Below are 21012 nucleotides of genomic sequence, written 5' to 3'. Positions count from 1 at the left end.
TTATGTCACGAGTTTAATAGGTTGATATAGTTGACGCAAGCTTTTTTGTTTATTTTTATAATTGACTTTTTTTTTAATTTTATCATTTAATATTTTTAAAATTTGATTGATTATGAATTAAGTTGTTATTTTTTTTAGTTTGTTTTATACAAAGTTATCATAATCTCATGACCCGAGTCTCGGGTTTTAAGAGTTAAATCAAGTAAATTTAAGTCATTTTATTGTGATCTTTTTTTATATTGAATTTTTGTCAATTTCATTGTTAAATAATGAATTTATTGTTATTTAAATTTTATAATTTATTTAAATTTATTAATTTTATAACTCAAATCACATATTTAAAAAATTAATCTCAATTTTATAACTCAACATGTTGAAATACTCCAAGATCAAAATACATCATTCCAATTAAAAAACTAAAACGTCAACCAGCAATTGGCAACCAATAAAGTGTCGCTTGAAAGGGATGGTGGGAGAGACAGAAGCATGCACGCTTCTGTCTCGTCTCCTAGTTTCTAGCAGGCAAGCATGCTCTAATTTCTAACAACGAAGTTATGGTAAGAAATTGAGCTTCTTGTGTTTTACATCAACGTACCTATAAAGTGTCGCTTGAAAATCTGGAGACATCAGGCAGCGAAGGGGCATCAGCATATATAATCCATGTGGGATCTATTTCCTAAAGTTGGGGAGGGGGTTGTTTCGGAATTTGCTGTCTTGAGAAAGATGAGTTCGTGATGAACTGATGGAACAGAATCAGGTGAAGTTCTATGAACCACACAAATAGACCACAGCAGAAAAAAAAATGAATTGCAGAAGCCATTCATAGAATTGAGCTCAAATCCATTTGTAGTTTGCCATATTAAATTAAACCCGTCAACAAGACGGCTCATTTAATACACATCACAGATCCAACTCCTTTCCGTAATTCACAAAGTGACATAACAGGTTCAAAATACAGCATTGATGGGTAATAATAACAGTTGGCTGAAAGCAGTGACAGGACTAGTGGCAATTTTAATACAAACAAGGGAATCCTATCTTGCCACTCTATCCTAGTTATGAAGTAGAATTTATGCCAAGGTCTATATTACTGAGGGTTTGGAGGTCTGCCATTCGCAGCTGAAACTCGAGATCCCCACTCTAGCAGCTCTTTGCTAGTGTCATCCTTGTGCACGAAAATCTCAATGAAACAGAGAGAATCCTTTTGTTCTCCTGTTGCTGTCGCTATTGCTGCTGTCAATTCATCCTCCGTGCGCACCTGTATTTCACAGAAGAATTCATCAGTTTATCCCGAAGAAATCACTCTTTCAGTCACTATTCACAAATTAACAGCACAAGTTTTTCGTCTTGGTTTGTAGGATGTGTATATTGACACCACCCTGTTCTCTGAGGTTTGCGCTTTGGAAAAAGTCTTTGGATTAGGATTACTTGCTCTCGCTTGGGTTATAGAGCCAAAGGAGTCGGTAAAAACTACTCATTGCTGCAATTAAGAAATGATGGGACCGTGGGAACTAATAGCGAAAATTTTCCTTACAGCACATTAAAAATAAGTGAAGGGGAACAACCTGAATTTGGAGCAGAAGCAAAAACAAATCGAGGTAGGAGGGGAAACCGAATATCTCAAACATAACTAAGAAGAGTAGCATATCAACCAAATCTGCTTGTGCTAACCTTTGCAGTCCAGCATTTTCCTTCACCATTGTGGATGGCATTAACAAGGCCAGTGTAGTCCCAGTTCTTGATCACATTGTAAGGACCATCATGAATCTGTACTTCAACCGTATAACCTCCATTGTTAATGAGGAATATGATAGTCCTTTGCCCACATCGGATCATAGTTGAGATATCTTGAGCTGTTACCTGAATAACAAGAGAACTGTTAACCATATGGTACATCTTAAAATTTTGCATACATCAAAATGGACCACTGATAAGCATAAAGAAGTTATAATGACAACACCATTATCAGGATTCCAAACCTTTTCTTTAGTATTGGTATGGTGGATGCCTTGTTCAATATACACTGTCGTAACAATAACTAATAAACAGTACCTATTTAAATTGCCCTTGCGCTATCTTCATAAACACGCTGACAATTTTTATACAAGAATAATTGAATGCTGGTCATTATGAGTGACATAATTTTTGACATAATTCAGTTTTTTATACTCGTACAGTCAATGTTTTTTTCTTTTCTCCCCTTACTATGTGTTTCTTTTATGCAATATGATGGTGAAGAGTTTCCTATCATTAAAGATGAGAAATTTAAGTGTATGTCAAATGGTATCACTCACCTGGAAACTCCCATCACCTATGCAAGCAATTACACGCTTATCTCTGGCTGCCTGAGCATAACCAAGAGTTGCCCCAACTGACCAGCCAATTGATCCATACTGCATCTGAAACTCATACCTGCACAAAATTGTTAATGAACAGTTACCGGCCTGTTAACATTAAGCATAAAGGAGCTACTACTGCTCTTATTAAAGACAATAACTTACCCACAATTCTCAGGGAGACGGAGTTTCTGACAGTTAAACCATGAGTCTCCAGTTTCAGCAATTACTGCATTATCACCCCCTAAAATGTCCTGTTTAATGTTCAAATTTTTTACAAGAATTGACAGTAAGTGAATAATAATCAGACAAGAATTAATGGAGATTGCTACATCCTAAACATTCACTAGCTAAATATTTAACCAACACAATTGAAGTCACCAACCTACACAAGCTAGCAATTCATGTCATCATGGTGGCTGACCCCTATTATTACATAAATAGAAAAATGACAGTGGATGCTCAAACACTTTAGAGGTTACGAGCATTCTGTTTTTTTTTTTTTTTCATTTCTAAATGAAAAGGAAACAGAGGAAAAAAACATTGACCAGCAGGCAAGATATATGTTTAGATTCTTAATATTCATGATAAGCATGTTAACAAACATAGCAATTGTTTGAAATATCACACAGTTGATAGGCCTCTTAACAGAATCCAGATAGCAATATTGCTTCACATCAATCATTTTGAGCTAGCAATTCATGTATCTAAAAAACCTAGATATGAAAAGGATATTCATTTAAGATACCTACATGACCTAACAATTCACCTCATGATGGTGGCTGACCGCTATAATTATGAAGACGGAAAAATGGCAGTGGATGTACAAACACCTAGAGCCCATACAAGCAGTTTTTCCCATTTGCATATATGAAAATGAAACAGAGGAAAGAAGCCAGGTCCACCAGGCAAGATACATATTTAGACTCTTAAATCTCATGAGAAGCATATTAACAAACATAGCAACTGATTGTATGATCTTTAAGTTCATAGATCTCTAACATGATCCAGAAAGAAAAATTGTTTCACATCAATCGTTTGAGCCTTACCTGAATGTGCTTAAAGAGGACATTGACCCTAAGAGGCTCATCTTGCACACGCTTCAAAGGAATGCCTGGAGGGACAAAGATACGTCTGTAATTTTCCAAAGCTGTGCTGTTTTTCTTCAGCCTTTTGGCCAACGCACTTAGGAAGTCAGTCATGAAAACCCATCCAAGAGAAGGGCCATTTCCAATAGTCACACGATTGGGCTGCACTATGATTGCTTTCTCCTTCTTGATCAACAAGGAATATCCAACAGAGCTGTAATCATTGAAGATGGGACCTACAAAAACATATGCATCAGCAGACTCCACAATCTCCCCACAGAAGCCGGTGCTGACAGCACCCCAGTATGTCCCAATGAAGTGAGGGTGGTGCTCTGGAACCAGCCCTTTCCCTGAAGGCATGACTGCTATGGGATACCCACTGGCATCTGCAAATTCTACAAAAGCCTTCTGTGCCTTTGCAACTCTAAGGTTGGGTCCACCAACAATGATAGGCTTCACAGCTTTATTCAGGAATTCGGCAGTTGCTTCAACAGCTGCTTCTAATCCTAAATGATTACTAACCCTGCATCAAAAACAAAAAAATAACTGCTTCAAAATCTCTGTAACAAGTATCACATATAAATAACAAAATTTAAACTGGAAAAACACAATCCCTTGAGCTTTGATGTGTCCTTGTCTATCAATAAAACTGTTCACATAATGACATCAAAACAAAGTTTAATATGGGTTTTTAGAAACAAACTAGTACTTCAATTTTATGAAAAACTAGATTCAGAAAAGGAAAAATTAGAACTTTTTTTCAAATGCAATGTTTTTCCATCTAGGAAACTACAAAATTAGTTTTCCAATTTTCCAAATTTGTACATAGTTTGGAAAATATATTTTAAAGGTTCTTCACAATTATCATATTTATTGAGTCATAAATTTATTTTTTTTATTATATATTTAATATCAAGATTTTTTTAATTATAAAGTATAAATATTTTCATGATAATTTTAACTTGAATGAAATTGAAATTGAAATTGAAATTTTATAATTAAATTATCATAAATACAAAATATTAAGATGACTATTAGCAATCATGGTTTTGGTTTTTATTAAAACTAGTACTAATTTGACATTTTTCTTTTTTTCATAAAATTTGTCCTTTTTCTTAACAAATAAACATGCTTTTCAATTTCTCGTTGAAAAATGAAAACTAGAAAAGAAAACAAAAATTGAGAATGAAAAAGAAAAATGGTTTTATGTTATTAAACATACCCAAAATGTGTCAATTTCTTTTTCCTTTTCCCTTTTCCTAAATTTCCACTATGGGAGAAATGAACTCTCAACAATCAAATAGTAGCACTATAATAACTGACCAAAAGCTTCTCTAAATTATACGCCGTGTATGTGCTTTTTTTAACCTTAATTTTACCCCTTTTTTTCCTATAACCTATTTCAACACATAACAAAGTTCATAATTTGTTATCTCCATTTAACTTTTGTATGTCAGCATGTTATAGAACCCCAGTGTCATCTTCATGTTCTTGCTCAACTTATTTCTTTCAATTCTTCCTCTAACAAAATAAACTCTGTTTATCAAATATTTTACCAATGAATCATCACTCAAAGCATTTTATGGACAATTCCTCCTATCTGCTCTCCAGTGATCATCAAATCTGTCTCTCTATATAGTAGTTCATTCCAATCATGCTCCATTATTCACATTGCTTCTAATTTACCATTATCATACTAACAAATTGACAGAGCAACAAAAAGTCATAAATTTTAGTAGAAATTAAACCTATGATTCTCAATTCATCTAATCAATCTGGTTCAAAGTTCATGATAAACAAAGAATATACCCCAAAATCTAAACCAGGAGACCTAGAAAATGAGAGAAAAGACTTACTTAGGTGCCAGAAAGAATGGCACAGGATCCCTAGCGAAAGTAGGATGAGGAATTCCAGACAAATTACAGCTTATACTAATATAAGCTGGTTTACTTTCCTTCAAAGCAGTAGAAATTGCTGTGTCAATCTGCTCATGTGCATCGTCCAAGTTGTTCACCACTGCCTGTCACACGTTAACACCACCATTACCCCATCATGACAAAACACACGATGGCAATACACACTGAAGTTCATTGCTCACCAAATCCATTACACAACACATAAACAGGATCCATGTTTTTCATTAAACACAAATGGAAATGGATAGACAGAATTGCTTTAGGTATGAATAATTATGCTTTAATTTATTGATGACTTACTTGAACGCAGGTGACAGTCTGAAAGCACCTAAGCTCCTGGGAAAAATCAGGCAGCCCAATAGTGTGATGCAAAATCCTGTTGGTTCCATAATCATTGGAATTGGGCCCACCAACAATACAGATAATAGGCAAATTCTCACTATAAGCACCAGCAATCGCATTAAGCACACTAAGCCCACCTACAGTAAAAGTCACCACACATGCCCCGACACCTTTGGCACGTGCATACCCATCAGCAGCATAGCCAGCGTTCAGCTCGTTACAGCAGCCGATCAAGTTCAGCTCTGGCTCAGCTATCAAATGGTCTAAAAGTGTCAGGTTAAAGTCTCCAGGAACAGAAAACACATCTCTAACGCCGATCTCTACCAGCCGCCGAGCCAAATGACTCCCCAAAGTGCCACTGCAAGCATGGGCAGGAACGGGAGCAGGAGCAGGAGCAGGAGTTGAGTTGTGGTGCACCGTTGAGCCAATTTGGATTGCAGAATCCATGCTAAAACAACAACACTCAAGCAAAAATATGAAAGTGGGTTACAAGTTTTAGAGAGAGATGAAAGAATTGATTGCTTTTTTTTTTTGTGGGCTTTGAAGGGTTTTGTGTGCGTGATAATATAGGTTTTGACAAGTTGGGCTTCACTGTAAAAAAGAAATGCTGGTTCTGGTTCTGGTTTTGAAAACCATGGGCAAGTGGGATGGCCATGTTGACGAGTAGAGGTCACCTTGAGAGAAAAGTAATAGTATTAAAGACGGATTTTTCTTCGGTACCTGTCTTTAGTGAAATAACAAATTATTTTGTTTCAAAAAGTCTATTATTAAATCCCTATATTCTCATGTCTGTCTTAAGTTAGTCCTTTTATAGGTTTTCCATAGCAATTAAACTGTTCATTATCTCAAATATAAATGGAAAAAAAAAATCTCAATCTCACCTAATAAAAATAAAATTAGAAAATTACTAAAAATTCTTGTAGCTTACCGGAGAAACATTCCACCACATACTAATTCTTTAAAAGTTACACTTTACACGTGTAATTGGTATTAGAAATCATGTATTATAAGCAAATTAAGACTTTTCACACCATCTTTCCAAAAATATATATATATTTTTTATAATATTATATCATGACATTGTAATTTCACATGTTTTTCTTTTATTTTATAGTATGTATTTTTTAAAATATTTTTTATTTATAAATATATAATTTTAAAAAAAATATTTTAAATATTAATATATCAAAACAATTTAAAATTAAAAATTAAAATTTTATGAACTTTATTATTACATCATCTTGTTTGTTTTTATGTTTCAAAAATATTTTAAAAAAATTAAAATTTTTTATTTTTTATTAACTTTAAATTAATATGTTTTTAGTATTTTTAAATCATTTTGATATGCTGATATCAAAAATAATTTTTAAAAAATAAAAAAATTATTAAAATATATTTTAATAAAAAAAATTATTTAAAAAATAATTATAATTACAATGCTAAACAAGCTTACGTAGGTAAAAAAATCTATAATTTGAAAAGTTAAGTCTGTAAAGGGATTTATTTTTCTTCTTGTTTAAAGAAAAATTCAAAGAGAAAAAGTCATGACATGTGTAAAATGATAAACATGATAAAAACAAAATTAAGATATATGATATAGACTAAAATAGTCTTTATGAAAAGATTGTAGACAAAGTATTCACACATGATAAAAACAAAATTAAGATATATGATATAGACTAAAATAGTCTTTATGAAAAGATTGTAGACAAAGTATTCACACATGATGGCTTTATTAAGCTTCCAAATAAATTTTTTTTTTTAAATGCATGTGAAAAGGTGATCTTAGAGATTTCAAGAGGAAGCCCGCTCAACTTCAATCAAAGGGACTAAGATATGATTTTAAAAACAAGAGGTACTAACTTGCAAAATCATAAAAGTACAGTTGCATGGTGGGGGAAGGGGAGATGAGAAACCAGGGTCTACAGTAACGTGGTGGGCTTGTACTAGGTGTGGTTTTGCTGTTGGTATTGTACTTTAATTAGTATTTAATTACGAAGGATTCCACTGCATGTTCTAGAGCAGAACTCAACAATGGCTGGAAACTAAAATATAGAAAAATCAGTGGTGGAGACTGTCTGTTGTCTGGTTTCTGGTTTTTTTTTAACTGTAGTAGTACAACGTTTTTTCGCTCCATTCACAGCGTTGCTTTCCTTGATGTAAACTATGGCGGCTGCCTTGGTTTTATGCTACTTGGAATTGCTGCCTAAACCTTTTTTTTTATCAAAATTATCGGCCCCTTCTCTGACCCAGAGAGGACGTTTTGCATTGCCTAAACTCTTTTTATCTCCAGTTAAAGTATTTATATTTTAAAATTATTTTAAAAAAAATTTAAAAAATTTTATTTATTTTTTACTTATAATTAGTTCTTTTAATATAATTTTAAACCAAAAAAAGAAACACTTACTATCCAAGTCCAAGTCCAAATCCCAATCCCAATCCCAATCCCGACGTGCTGCTAATTTTTTAAGCACGAGTTGACACCCCTTGATTGATTAGCAAGCATGCCTTGGTTTTGTTTTTAATTTTTTTTCGAGGACCTGGTGATTATTTTTTGCTTTTGGCTCCTGCCAGCACCTTAAAATGAGACTGAATTATGCAGAGTCGTGCACGGTAGGGGATAATTAAGCCACACTCGGCTATGCACATTCGTGCAAGTTAGGGGATAATTAAGCCACACTCGGCCTATAAAATCTCTTGTATTTGCGTCTATGCTTCCAGCTTAAATATATTTTTCAAATCTAATCATCCATGGTTTGGATAGATTTCATCTTTTGGTTTAAGATTTGAACCTTCTTAAATCTCTTTTTAACCATCAAGCCATAGCCACTTTGTTACACGTAATCCTCGTAGACTAGCTGGTTTTTTCTTCTTCTTCTTCTAGATGAAGCAGCAGAAGTTGAAAATTGGATGGAAGAGGAATTAATGCGAATTGCAAATAGTCTCCAGGCCATTCCCACGCAAATTAATAAGATGGAGACCATAAGAAATAAAGGCCACAGGTAGCCTATGCCCTACTGGAAGTTTTCTTTTTCTTGATCATGACAACCTGTATGCCGGCATTGGCCCGTTTGAGTAAAATAGGCTTTCCAAAACAGGACAACTGGTCCCTCTGGTTCATCTACTAAATTTTCTCTTTTGGGAGAGGAAAGTTTCTGGATTTGGAAAGAAATGAGGAGGAAATATCGTCATTCATGGTGATTGCAGGAACTTTTTTGTGTATAAAAAACACTGTGATCTGTTACTATGATGTTCATGATTTTTAAGCCTATCATCAATCAATATAGATGGGCGGTAACTTTCTCTTTTTTCAACACAGGGATATAGCTAAAACAATATTCATGAAATAAAGTATATAACAAAAATAGCAATACTTGATATCTAAACAAATGTCAAATAATCAAAGGAAGGAGCATTCAATTTTAACAGAAGCCGTAAGGTGAAGGGAAACGGAGGAATCATCAAGAGAGGACAGAAAATACAATCATCCTGCTCCCATGTCCAAATAAAAAGTCAAACTACAACCAGTGCTAATCAGCAATGAAGGGAATCACATATACTGTAAAACAGAAATCGATAACATCTATACGCAAGAACCCTAGCAAGGAATCTTTGAGGTGAACCACTTCATGACCAGGATGGGAGCCTTGATCAACCCCAGTGCGAATTCAACTATGATGGTCACACAGAAGCAGCAAGGGCATACGCAAGACAACACCAGTCTGTAACACGCACACACACACACACACGAAGAAAAAAGAGAAGCCGATTACATGTTAGTTTCATGGCATTATTACCATCTACTTCCTACACAGGCGGATATTTATGCGTTGTATAACATCAGATTAATCAAACTATAAAGAAACAAAGATAAAGACACTTACCCAACAATCCATATAAGTACACCGATGATAGAGAGGAGGACAGATAGGAGAGCAAAGGGTAGGCCTAAGAGAAAGCCTAAAGGCCTGCATTTACAATCATCATCGCAGCAGCAGCAACACATGGTTTTTGCTATGAGATTTTCTTGTTTTCGCTGGAAGTCTATGTTAGAGGTAGAGCAAATATATGAACGTTTGACGGAGTGTACAAAAGAATATCAATAAGACAAATAGCCATAAACTTAGTTTATTTATTAATATTTGCCGTTCAGCCTTTGCCAAGAACAGAGTCATTGAAAGAAACGGATGACCAACCACCACCTATGCCATATTCCCACGTAATCAGTTTCAGTGGTTTACAGGGATGATTGAAATTTCCCTGTGAGGGAACCGTTCTGCTATTGATTTGCTTTGCTTTGGGATTTCCTTATTCAATGAAGATTTTTCAAATTAACCCAAATAAGCTGAGCTGCTTCTTTATCTTGAGAGATAACAAAAAAGAAAAAAAAAAATCTTACACACCAGAAAGTGACCGAGTAGGATTACATCTGGACTTATTTCCATATGAATAGGTATTACCCAAATTATATAATTGCTTCCGCGACGGAGGTGTCGGACAACAAAAAAAATTATTGCAATATACGGTGGGACGACGGTGGTTTTACACTTTTTTTTTTCACTTTGCTTTTTTTTGTGATTAATTTTTTTTTTAATTTAATTCTTTAAGTTGTGTTGATTAAAATTCAAAATTAATAAGTATTTTTATTTATCTTTTATACAGTTATTAATATCTCACAAAGCAACTCATCATCAAGTTGATGCTTAGTTTTTTTAAAAAAAAGAAATTAGATTTGGTTACTTGCAAGGAATTAAAAATGAAAGGAAAAAATTAAAGAATTAAAAAAATTCTTTTTTTTATTTTGAAAAAGATATATCAATTTTGGCTTTATTTATTTATTTATTTTGCTGATTTTTTTTTCCATTTGATTCCTTGAATGTTGGGTTGAATATTAGAATTTGGAGTTGATAATTTATTTTAAATTATTTTTTTATATGGTTATATTGATCACAAAAATATATCACTATTTTTTCACTATTTTTTCACACTCGGTTTCACAAAAAAATTATTATCTAAGAAGGATTGAAAATGATAAGGCTAAAATTATAATAATGGAATATTCGAAGGTCCATTAAAAAAAAAGTGTTAGCATCTCTATGCCTTTTGGTTTTGTCCAAAATCATATTTGATCCCTTTAGTTTTGAAGTCTCATGGTTATGTCCAAAACTTTGTTTGTCTGTCATTTGAGTCCTTGAGTTTGAAAAAGAACACTATTAGAATATTGTATATCACTGATGGTATATTTTGTCATTGTTTAAACATTCATTCAATCAAAAATAACTTTATCAACGAAATCATAGATGGATAAATGTCATCGTAAAACATATCATCGGTAATTTATATTTTGTCAGTCAATATGTTGGTAATATAATCACCTATGGATTTACAGATAAAAATAGTATATCAAACAAAAAAAATATTGGCATTAATTTCATTAATAAATTCATTAATGATTATAGTATATTATCGTTAAACTAAACACCATTGATAAATCTATGGATGATCATATGTATATTACCAACAAAATTAAACTGTCAAAGAATTATATCTAACTATGGCAAATCTTGTAATTTTTTTCAATTCTCTAGAACTTTTTAAGAGACTTGGTCCATTAAGCATTCCATTGATGATTCAAATTCTATTATATCTTTGTTACAATAAAAAAGGCAACGAGGTTGACCATATGTGCTAATAAAGATGACTAATAACTGCTTGAGGACATTTATTTTATCTCTCTAGTTGGCCATCTCAAGTCTAAGTTGGGTCATCTTAACACTAAGTTAGGTCATCTAAGCGTGAACATATTCTCGTAGAATCATTTGGATAGGCGAGGATTGTTGGCTTGATTCTAATTATAACTAACCACTAATCAATACATTACAGTCTACCTATATATCCTTGGTTATAATGTTGGAGATACTGTAAACCCGATTTCTATCGGATCCATAGGTAGATCCAACCTCCAACAATAAATCTGGATCGATTGCTAGATGGGTCGAAGGACTATCCCTATAACTCTCATGCAATTAGGTGCTATATGTTTTCTAAAAAGAGTCAGCAAATTAAAAATAAAAATAAAGAGAGAGATTAACTTAAGAAAAGAATTGTTGAAATCCAACTTACCATAAACTTCTAAACTCGATTATCCACAAGTTGTTGCACTTCTTTTTGACAGTCTTTTTCATACATGAGTTTCAAGAAAAAGTTCCACTAGTCATAGATTGTGTCCAAACACTTTAGCCTATAAAAGTTAGCTACTATAAATTAAACATTTTCACATATTACAACAATTATAAAATAAAATCTTGACATCTATTTTGCATGTGAAATGAATAGAATGGATCTGGGCATCGTACTAGAAAACACACTACCTAGTTCTTAGAAAAAAAAATTATCGGTTAAGATTATGAAAAAAAATTTAAACATTTTATAAAATATCACAATTTAAATTCAATCTTACCTAATGATGTGGTGATTCTCTCAGACTCTCTTAGAAACAACATTGTCAACCTTCTACCAATAAATGTTTTCCTCGCATATCAATTTTATAAAATAATTAGTTGATTAAAATTAAAAAAAAAAACTAATTAAATTAAATATTAAAAAAATTATTTATATAAATACTAACTTTTCCAAACTAATCATCAATCATAGACTTTCATTAAAGAATTTTAGAAACTTGACTCCCCTAAAACAACGACGTTTTCATTGATGTTATCATATGAGTTGCCTCCATATTTGTAAACTTGAAATTTCATTCATTCATTAAAATTAATTTTTCAAAAGTTATCCATTATTGTTTATTTTTTTATTATGCAGGAAAGGAAAACAAACTTACATGTTATGAATGAGCTTTCGCTTAGAAATATACTTTTTAGTTTATATATTCTACTCAAAAAGGACACCCTCTCTATGAGTCACCCTTGTATTATGCCTACATTAAGAGAGGGTACTCGGTCATGATCAGCACCTAGCAACTTTTGGTCATCAAAATCGTTGCAAAAAAACCAACAATGCTCATGTCCATATTATTCGCTGATGACCTTCTCTTCATCATGTAAACAAATTAAGTATAGATACATTATCATTATATCATATTTTAAAAAAAAAATTGATGGCACATCTTCTATATAGGACACTACTCAAAATTTTATTACCTGTATATATGCATTAATAAATAAAGTCATAAATCAGTTAATTTTATTTATGACTAATATTTAATTTAAAAGCATTCTAAAAATTCAATTAACATCTTAACATCCTAATATATTTTACAATTGTTGCACATTATTGCTATCCAAATTAAATACATTCCATCATCATGCCAATTAATTTAAAAAATAATAGCATCATCCCAAATATCAATTTACATAATAATATCATTGGGTTATGAGGAAGAAGAGAGAAGAGAAAGAGAGTCATCAAATTACGATGAAGAAGAGAGAAACTAGACAAATATTCAATTTTCAACGATGAAACTTGTTGTTCTTGTTGTTAATGAGTTCCATTTGCTTAATGATTATTACTTAAAAGTATATTTTTATGAAGGTTTTATATCATCATTTTACACTTGAAGGATTAATAACTTTTTAGCTAGAGCATAATTTATAATAATATTTCTAATAATATAAGATACCTTTAATTTATGATAAATATTCATTTTAAATGCAAACCTATCATATAAATCAAGGGATTGATTGACGAATTTAACTACTGAAATTAAGAAGACAAAGAGAGGGCTAAGCTTAGAAAAGAGATGTTGGTTCAGTCCAAACTGGACACCATTCAGTTATTGAATCATAACTAAAGGTATAGAACTTGGATTTAAGTCTGCTCTATATGGATGGAAAGCTAAGACATAGGCCTAAAACTTTCATGAAGAGTCTACGATTCAAAAGGGTCATTTTCAAGTTCAAATTATAGCAACAACGAAGAAGTCTAAATCTATCCTACAGCCCAGATACTGCTTAATGTTCAGCCTATATCTCGAGTTCTAGAAGTCCAAATGCACCTGATTTGTTTTTTTTGGAAAGTTGAGATAATTTTCTAGAACTTTCATGCAAACAATCTGTTCAAATTCTGATGTTAGCAATGATGTTTTGTTCAAATAAAAAGATAAAGACTGTTACCAAGTCAAGATGTGGCCACCCACTCAATAATTAGTCAACAAATCAATAATTTTAAAATTTGGCCTATAAAATGAGTCATTTGCCATGCATTTAGTCATTTTGATTTTCAGATCAAGATTATGTTCTTGCTCTTTTTCTTTATTTTTTTGTAATGCTTAAGTTTTACTTTTATTAATATCTTATTTATGCCTTTCATTTTCTTTCCTTTACTTAGTTAACTTATATCTTATTTATGTTGTTATCTTGTTTATTTATATTTCTCTCTTTCATTATATTTAGCTAAATTTATTATGTTAAGGTGAAAAGATTACACTAATGATGTTAAGATAAGTATGATATAAACTCAATATAAACTTCAATGATTATATCCTAAACCACTTGCTATTACCATGTCTTATCATTTTTATCTTATTAATTCTTAATACTTTGCTTGTTAAATGGTTAATCTAAATTTGTATTGTATAACACTTGTTACAACAAATGCTTGATACTTTTCTAGTCCAATCGTATGGTACAACCTACACCTTTGCTATGAAAGGAACTTGATTTGTTATTAACATAAGTTAGCATCATGAATTTCTGACAATATTTAAAAGTTTGGTGTTACTTAAATAAGATAATTAATATGATTATGTTAACAATTTATAATGAGCTATTAATAATATTTTATAGTATCCCCTACATAAGTACCATTAACATTAAGGTATATGAATAAATTGTAATTAAACAAATGTTTAGTTTGAAAATTGAATGTAATACTCAATTGAAAGTGTAATATGTCATTGTTTAAAAGTATTTACAAAATCATCTTTAATTACAAAAGTTTGTCCAATAATCAAGTCTCCACTACCGACTGATTTTATATATACATCGCAATTGCGATTCGGAATCACAATTTTATTATATAATCGCTATTATGAATTGCGGTTGCATTAAAATCATGATTCAAAGTCATAATTTTTATATAAACTAGTATTCTAAATACTAGTTCTTTGATAACTACAATTCAAAACAATATAAATTTTAAAACTATGTTATTTCTAAAATAAAATAAAATAAAATTGTATCATTCTTTAATAACTTCAATAGCCTTTGTTTTTGTTTTTCTTGGAAAGCTCACAATTATATGTGCCATCAGTCAAACAGATATCATTTGCCTCAATGAATTTGAGTTTTAATTTGAGATTTTTTAGAATTTAAATAAAAAATATAATTAATTATTTTTTCATGGAAAAAAAATTTGGATTCAAATAATTAAATAACTTAATAAAAAATATTTATATTAGATTATATTTGAATTCAAGTTCCTCAATAAGAAAAAAAATTTTTTGTTGCTTGTGTGGTTGTATTATATTATATATAAAGAAATTGCAAATGTAAATATAATTTTTTAAAGTAAAGAAACATAATTTTTTAAATTTATTTTATTAAATATAAATATTATATTTATATTTTTTAAATAAAAATTATACTATTTAAAATTATATCTATTAATTCTTTCACGAGACATTCATATATATAATGCAATAATAAAAACTACTTTTCTAAAATAAATCAATCATATTTTTATAATATTATTGAAGATGTTTAATTTTTATTTAAAAATATATTAAAATAATATTTTTTTATTTTTTAAAATTATTTTAAATACCAATCCATTAAACTAATTTAAAAGTATAAAATATATTAATTTAATATAAAAATATAAAAAATTTAAATTTATTTTAAATTATTTTTAAAACGAACATATTTCAACGCGACATTAACTCTTATTGAGTCGTGAGGCAAGAACTGGCCCACCAACAATCAGCAAAAGCTTCCTTGGACGAAAAAGGACGGTTGCTCCATCGATGTCGCCTTCTCCAGAAGCCAATCCACTACTGACAGCACGAATTAATGTAAAGTCAATACTCAATAAGCAGTCATGTCACCCTTTCACTCTCAGTTCAACAAGCAATGATACCCGACCATGTGGTCCCTGAAATAATTTCTGAAAATGTTTTTTAATCGATAAGACAATAATCCTCTGAAACCAGGTACCCAAGAGAAAAATAAAAATAAAGATCTCCCACGTTTATTATATAGTTTTCCAACAGAAGATTTAACATTTTCCCGAGCCGATCGACTAAATATTTTGTGATTTTGATCTACAACTAAAGAATTAAATAAGACCAGGATCGCATCACAACCAACCATCATATATCCCTTTGTTTTTTTCCCCAAACATGCGGTTGATAGCCCCGTTGGATGCAATGGTAGGAAAGCAGCAACGACGCATCCACCGTTGGATTGTTAGTGGTGGCTGCACTTCTGCTAATAGCCATTAGCAGCGACAAGTGGGCCATGGAAGTGGCATACAGGTAATAATATCAATACATTAAGACCACATTGGTTCTTGAATGGAGCCTTCATCAGAAATAAATGCAACCGGTGGCTCAGTAGGCCAAGTAAGAAACCGGCCTTTTGATCCGATACAAGCTGTGGGAGCCAAAGCTAGAAAACAAGGAGGTGGGCATTGAAACGGTGGGTAGGAAGGAACCAGGAGAAGGCAAATCCGAAGATCAGAAACTCGCTTCATATTGCATGTGTCATGCGTCAAGATCGGCGGAACTCCAGGTGTTTTGAGTCGTAACAATATCAACCAATATCCTGCGCGCATCTACAGATTTCTCAAAGATGAGACCAAAGATTTATCTCTATGGTGACTCTATAACAGAAGAGTCCTTCGGTGATGGTGGCTGGGGTGCCTCGCTCAGTCACCATTTCTCTCGCACGGTGATAACCCGCTTCTGTCTTTCATATTATTTAAGCTACTGTATCTATACATATTCTTGTCTCTGTGTTTCTTGATCATGTTTGGTTCTTTGTTTTATTTTTTTCAGGTTGATGTGGTGCTAAGAGGGTACAGTGGGTATAATACCAGGTGGGCTCTTAAGGTGGCAGAGAGGATATTTCCGCCGGTGGAAAGTGGTGGTGTACCGCCATTGGCTGTTACGGTGTTTTTCGGTGCTAACGATGCTTGCCTTCCCGATAGATACTCTGCCTTTCAACACGTGCCACTCCATGAATACAAGCAGAACCTTCACTCTATCATCTCATTTTTCAAGGTATACACGTTCCTCCCAATCTTGTCAGGGTTCTATTTTGATTGTTAAATAAGAAGAGAAAATCCAAAATGTTTTTCTTTTCATAGATTAGCATGTTCGTCCTCGAATCTTCCATATGGCATGCGTAGCCCACTCATCCCACTGAAAGGCCGGAATTGAGGCATGTTTGTTTAATGAAAAATAATTTCTTAAAAGCTACTTTCTATTTTTTTTTGTATTTTTTATTAAAAAATAATTAATAAAAAATATTTTCTAATTAAAAAAAAACAGGTTTTTAGAAAAACAGTTTTCAAAACTTTGAAAGTGTTATAAGAAATTAAAAAATATTTTATTGTTTATTAATTATATCAAATATAATCTTTTATCTTTTAACTATAATATATATTTTATTTTGATCTTTTTCTTTTATTTTTTTTAGATATAATGTAATTAGATTTATATATTAACTTTGATTTTTTTTCAATTTTTTAGTTAAATTTTTTATCCAGATTATGATTTTTTTGATTACTATTATTTAAAATAATTTTTAAAAAATATTTTTTTATTTTTCAAATTTAATTTTTATTTTATAATAAATTTAAAAAATATTATTTATTTATTTTCAGTTTTTTTCATTACATAATTAAATATTTAACACTAGAAAATGTTCTGCAATATATTTCTTATGACATTAATAAAAATTGAAAAATAATTTGTTTTTTCAGAATTTATTTCTTATAAAAACTATTTATGTATAGACTAAATTAATCTTTCATCTATTGAATGTTAGTCTTACAATGATTTACTATTACTACTAATAATAATAATAATAATAATAAACTAGCATAGTACAGGTATACGCACGAACAATGAAATTAAGTATTCTGGATCAGAAATCTCTTAACGTGGAAAGAAAAGACGAGAAAATGAGATGGGGAAAAATGGGACCGATAGTGACGTCATAATGATGACCGTACATCAAGTTGATAAAAAAATAATGAAATGGGGTTTCGAAGTTGGGCCAAGGAAACTATCAATTAAAGAGAAAGATCTGCTTATGGTGGGTGAGTCCCAGTTGTCGCTGTTATTGTTGGCCATTGGGCTATTATTATTACTACCCATTTTTTTTTTTATATATATATATATATATTTTCTAAAAAAAAAAAATAATCGCACTGCGTGACATGATAAAGCGTGCTTGGAGTGGGCATTCTGTTAGCCGAATTTTATTTCACATCTAGTCGATTAGGTTATTCCAGTGCAAAAGTATTTTTTTTTCAATTATTTATTTTTATTTTTAGATTATTTTAATGTATTTATATCAAAAATAAAATTTAAAATTATAAAAAATATTATTTTAATATATTTTTAAATAAAAAATAGTTAATTTCATAAGTTGATGGGCTTTTTGTTATCGCAAGTTTTGTTGGGCTTTTTTGTCTTACTGATTTGCTGATTATGATTTTGGTAATCTTGGAATTTTTGAAAAGGGATCTTGTACTGCTCATCTTATTTTAGAGGAAATATACATTTTTTTTTAATATAACGTAATATTAAAAAATATAATGTAATAAAAAAAATAAAGAAGAAATAACTTAGATAACGAAAATTTATTATTTATAAAAAAAATTATCAACTCGTAATTGTTCTTGTTTTCCTATAAAAAGCCAAACTATCTCAAACATATAATTTAACCATAAAAGGGTAAATTTCTCATTCATTATTTTATTAATAGTGAAATTGTCATTAATTATAATATTTTTTGTTGGTATTTCCTAAACTAATATTAAATATCCAATAAAGCACAATATTTTTAACTAAATTCTCACTTTTCTAATTCAAATTATTTTTTTTTTCATATTTATATATATTCAAGTAATGATTTATCAATTAATACCATATTTTTAACATGTATTACATTATTTAAAAAAATTTAATGAAAGAAAGAAAAAAGCATAACGAAGCAGATAATGGAACGATAGAGAATCCATGATTTTTTTTTCATATATATATAGTAGCAAAATCCATAAAATAAGAGCATATTTTATCCTTATACTCTTATTTAATACATTAAGGTATTTTTCCTTAATGTTTTGCTTTGCTCTTTTCTTTTCTTTTTTAAATTTGTGCTAAATAGAAGAAATCATACCCTTTGAATATGTTATTTTATGCCTTTTCCTTGGGCCCGTTGTTTAGGCCTAAAGAGGGTCTAATGATTTTGTCATGGAAAATAGGATGTAGCCTTTTATTTTCAGAGGACCATTTTGTTAAATTATCCTATAAAGATGTGCAAGTTTAGAGGTGATCATGGAACTTCAAAAAACTTGGGGGGTAGAGGTCACCCCTGGTCGTCTTGAACCTTTTTGCATATGCACGAGTGTCTTAAAAGTTGGCACTTTGTGTGGTATCTAGCACTGGAACATGGAGGACCCACCATTGACGTTCTTAAACTTGTTCGCGCACATGGATCCCTAGATGTGGTCACCAAATAACATATATATTAGGTTTTATTTTTGAAGGATTTGTTCTTTTCCTTGAAAGTTGTCAAACACTTGCATGGTGAGTGCGTTTTTTCCTTGAAAGTTGCCATGATAAATCAACCTTAATTTTTGCCTTAATTTTTAAAAGAACCTGTTAGATGATCAATGATTGCTTTGCTATAGAATCAGTGTTTATATAATCTAGTAGGTTGGAGCCATCCCGTCAACATCTCCGTTTGCATTATAAGTTCTTTGAAGTAGAAGCTAACATCTTTATATTTATGCTGAATATCAGAAGCGTTGGCCAGAGATTGTCATTCTCCTCATTACTCCTCCTCCGATTGAAGAAGATGCACGCGTCCGGTATGCTTCTAACCCACGTGCCCTTTACATCTTTGTACGTGTCTTCTTGAATACTTCTCATGGGCGTGTCATCGTGATTAGCTAGTATCCTTGCAGAGTTTTATATAGAATAAAGTATGTAGAAACTTGGTGAAAGAAATAGCATTAAAATTTTGCAGACATCCATATATAGAGAACCCATCAGGTCTGCCTGAGAGGACAAATGAAGCTGCTGGTGCTTATGATCAGGCATGCATGTCTGTCGCCAAAGAATGTGGATGCCCGGTGGTAGATCTCTGGATCAAAATGCAAGAATGTCTTGACTGGAAGAAAGCTTATCTAAGGTATTTTAAGTTTTATCTTGCTTGTCTATATACTACTATACATTGCTTGCTGCAGGGGTGAACATAATGGATTTTTTGTTGCCATTTATGTTCTATATCACCGGTAATTGATACTTTATTGTTATTGTTCTCGCTAAATGGTGAACATGAAATACTGAAATATTCGCTTGTTTTCTGCTCATGTTTTCACCTAATCAAGTGTTCTTGACATTTACAATTGTTTGTACATCCATCATCTATCATTGCGAAGATGTTATTGACAGCTTTTTGGGAATCTACGTAGTTGCTTGTTTGGTAGAGTACACTTGGTTCATACATGTAAAACATCTACTTGTTATGGTGCAGAGTTCTTACCCGTATTTAATTAAGATTGGCATCCATTTCTGAGATTTTCCATTGCCATGGATTGAATAAATTAAACTAAAAGTTTCGTCATCTATCTCAGGCCATTGAAATTATATTTCTTTTTTTCCTAGTAAGCAACAATTCTTGGTTCTCCAAGGAATTAAGCAGGCTAAGGAATTCTGAATACTTGTTAAAATGGAATTGCAGTGATGGTTTGCACCTCACTCAGGCTGGCAATAGGATTGTGTTTGAGGAGGTGGTCAAGAAGCTGAAGGAGCAGGGCATTTGTGTGGAAAATTTGCCAGTTGATCTCCCACTCATCGCCAACATTGACCCTCAAGATCCACTAAAAGCATTCCAGGATTATTAACATCAGCTCATATGTCAAGCAAGGTCTTTTTTTTTTTCTTCTTCTCTTTTGAGCAGGGTGAGCTGCGCCATAGATATCATGGTGATCGCATTTGTGTTGAAAGAATAGAAAAGTGATGTTTAGACTAAGGTTGCGATCATTTTGTGAAAGCAATTCTGTATACGGTGTAACTCACTCTTTAATTCCAGTGAATGTAGACAATGAATGCTATAGCTCTTTATTTTGTTGACTTAG

The 21012-nt window shown here is 31.5% G+C and overlaps 2 protein-coding genes and 1 long non-coding RNA gene across 3 annotated transcripts; 1 reads left to right on the top strand and 2 right to left on the bottom strand.

The window, feature by feature from the left end:
• Window positions 1–819: 819 nt before the first annotated feature.
• LOC105140681 (pyruvate decarboxylase 1) lies at window positions 820–6362 on the bottom strand. Its single transcript, XM_011047600.1, has 7 exons — window positions 5641–6362; window positions 5281–5444; window positions 3386–3947; window positions 2502–2590; window positions 2295–2412; window positions 1672–1860; window positions 820–1258 (listed from the first exon to the last, which is right to left on the bottom strand). Exons 1-7 carry the CDS (start codon window positions 6127–6129, stop codon window positions 1088–1090), a joined length of 1782 nt encoding a protein of 593 aa, XP_011045902.1. The 5' UTR covers window positions 6130–6362; the 3' UTR covers window positions 820–1087.
• A 2662-nt stretch (window positions 6363–9024) lies between these two features.
• Window positions 9025–9977, bottom strand: LOC105140680 (uncharacterized). The gene is made up of 2 exons (XR_845221.1): window positions 9567–9977; window positions 9025–9404 (listed from the first exon to the last, which is right to left on the bottom strand). It is a non-coding gene; the product is annotated as an uncharacterized LOC105140680 (long non-coding RNA).
• A 6240-nt stretch (window positions 9978–16217) lies between these two features.
• On the top strand, window positions 16218–21012 carry LOC105140679 (GDSL esterase/lipase At5g45920-like). Its single transcript, XM_011047598.1, has 6 exons — window positions 16218–16586; window positions 16694–16918; window positions 19673–19740; window positions 19899–20063; window positions 20616–20839; window positions 20899–21012. Exons 1-5 carry the CDS (start codon window positions 16488–16490, stop codon window positions 20776–20778), a joined length of 720 nt encoding a protein of 239 aa, XP_011045900.1. The 5' UTR covers window positions 16218–16487; the 3' UTR covers window positions 20779–20839; window positions 20899–21012.

This window comes from Populus euphratica, unplaced genomic scaffold (genome assembly GCF_000495115.2).
Source record: "Populus euphratica unplaced genomic scaffold, PopEup_1.0 scaffold112.1, whole genome shotgun sequence".
Classification (NCBI taxonomy): domain Eukaryota; kingdom Viridiplantae; phylum Streptophyta; class Magnoliopsida; order Malpighiales; family Salicaceae; genus Populus; species Populus euphratica.
The sequence above is the reverse complement of the archived record's forward strand: the minus strand, read 5'-3'. Positions and strand labels throughout refer to the sequence as shown.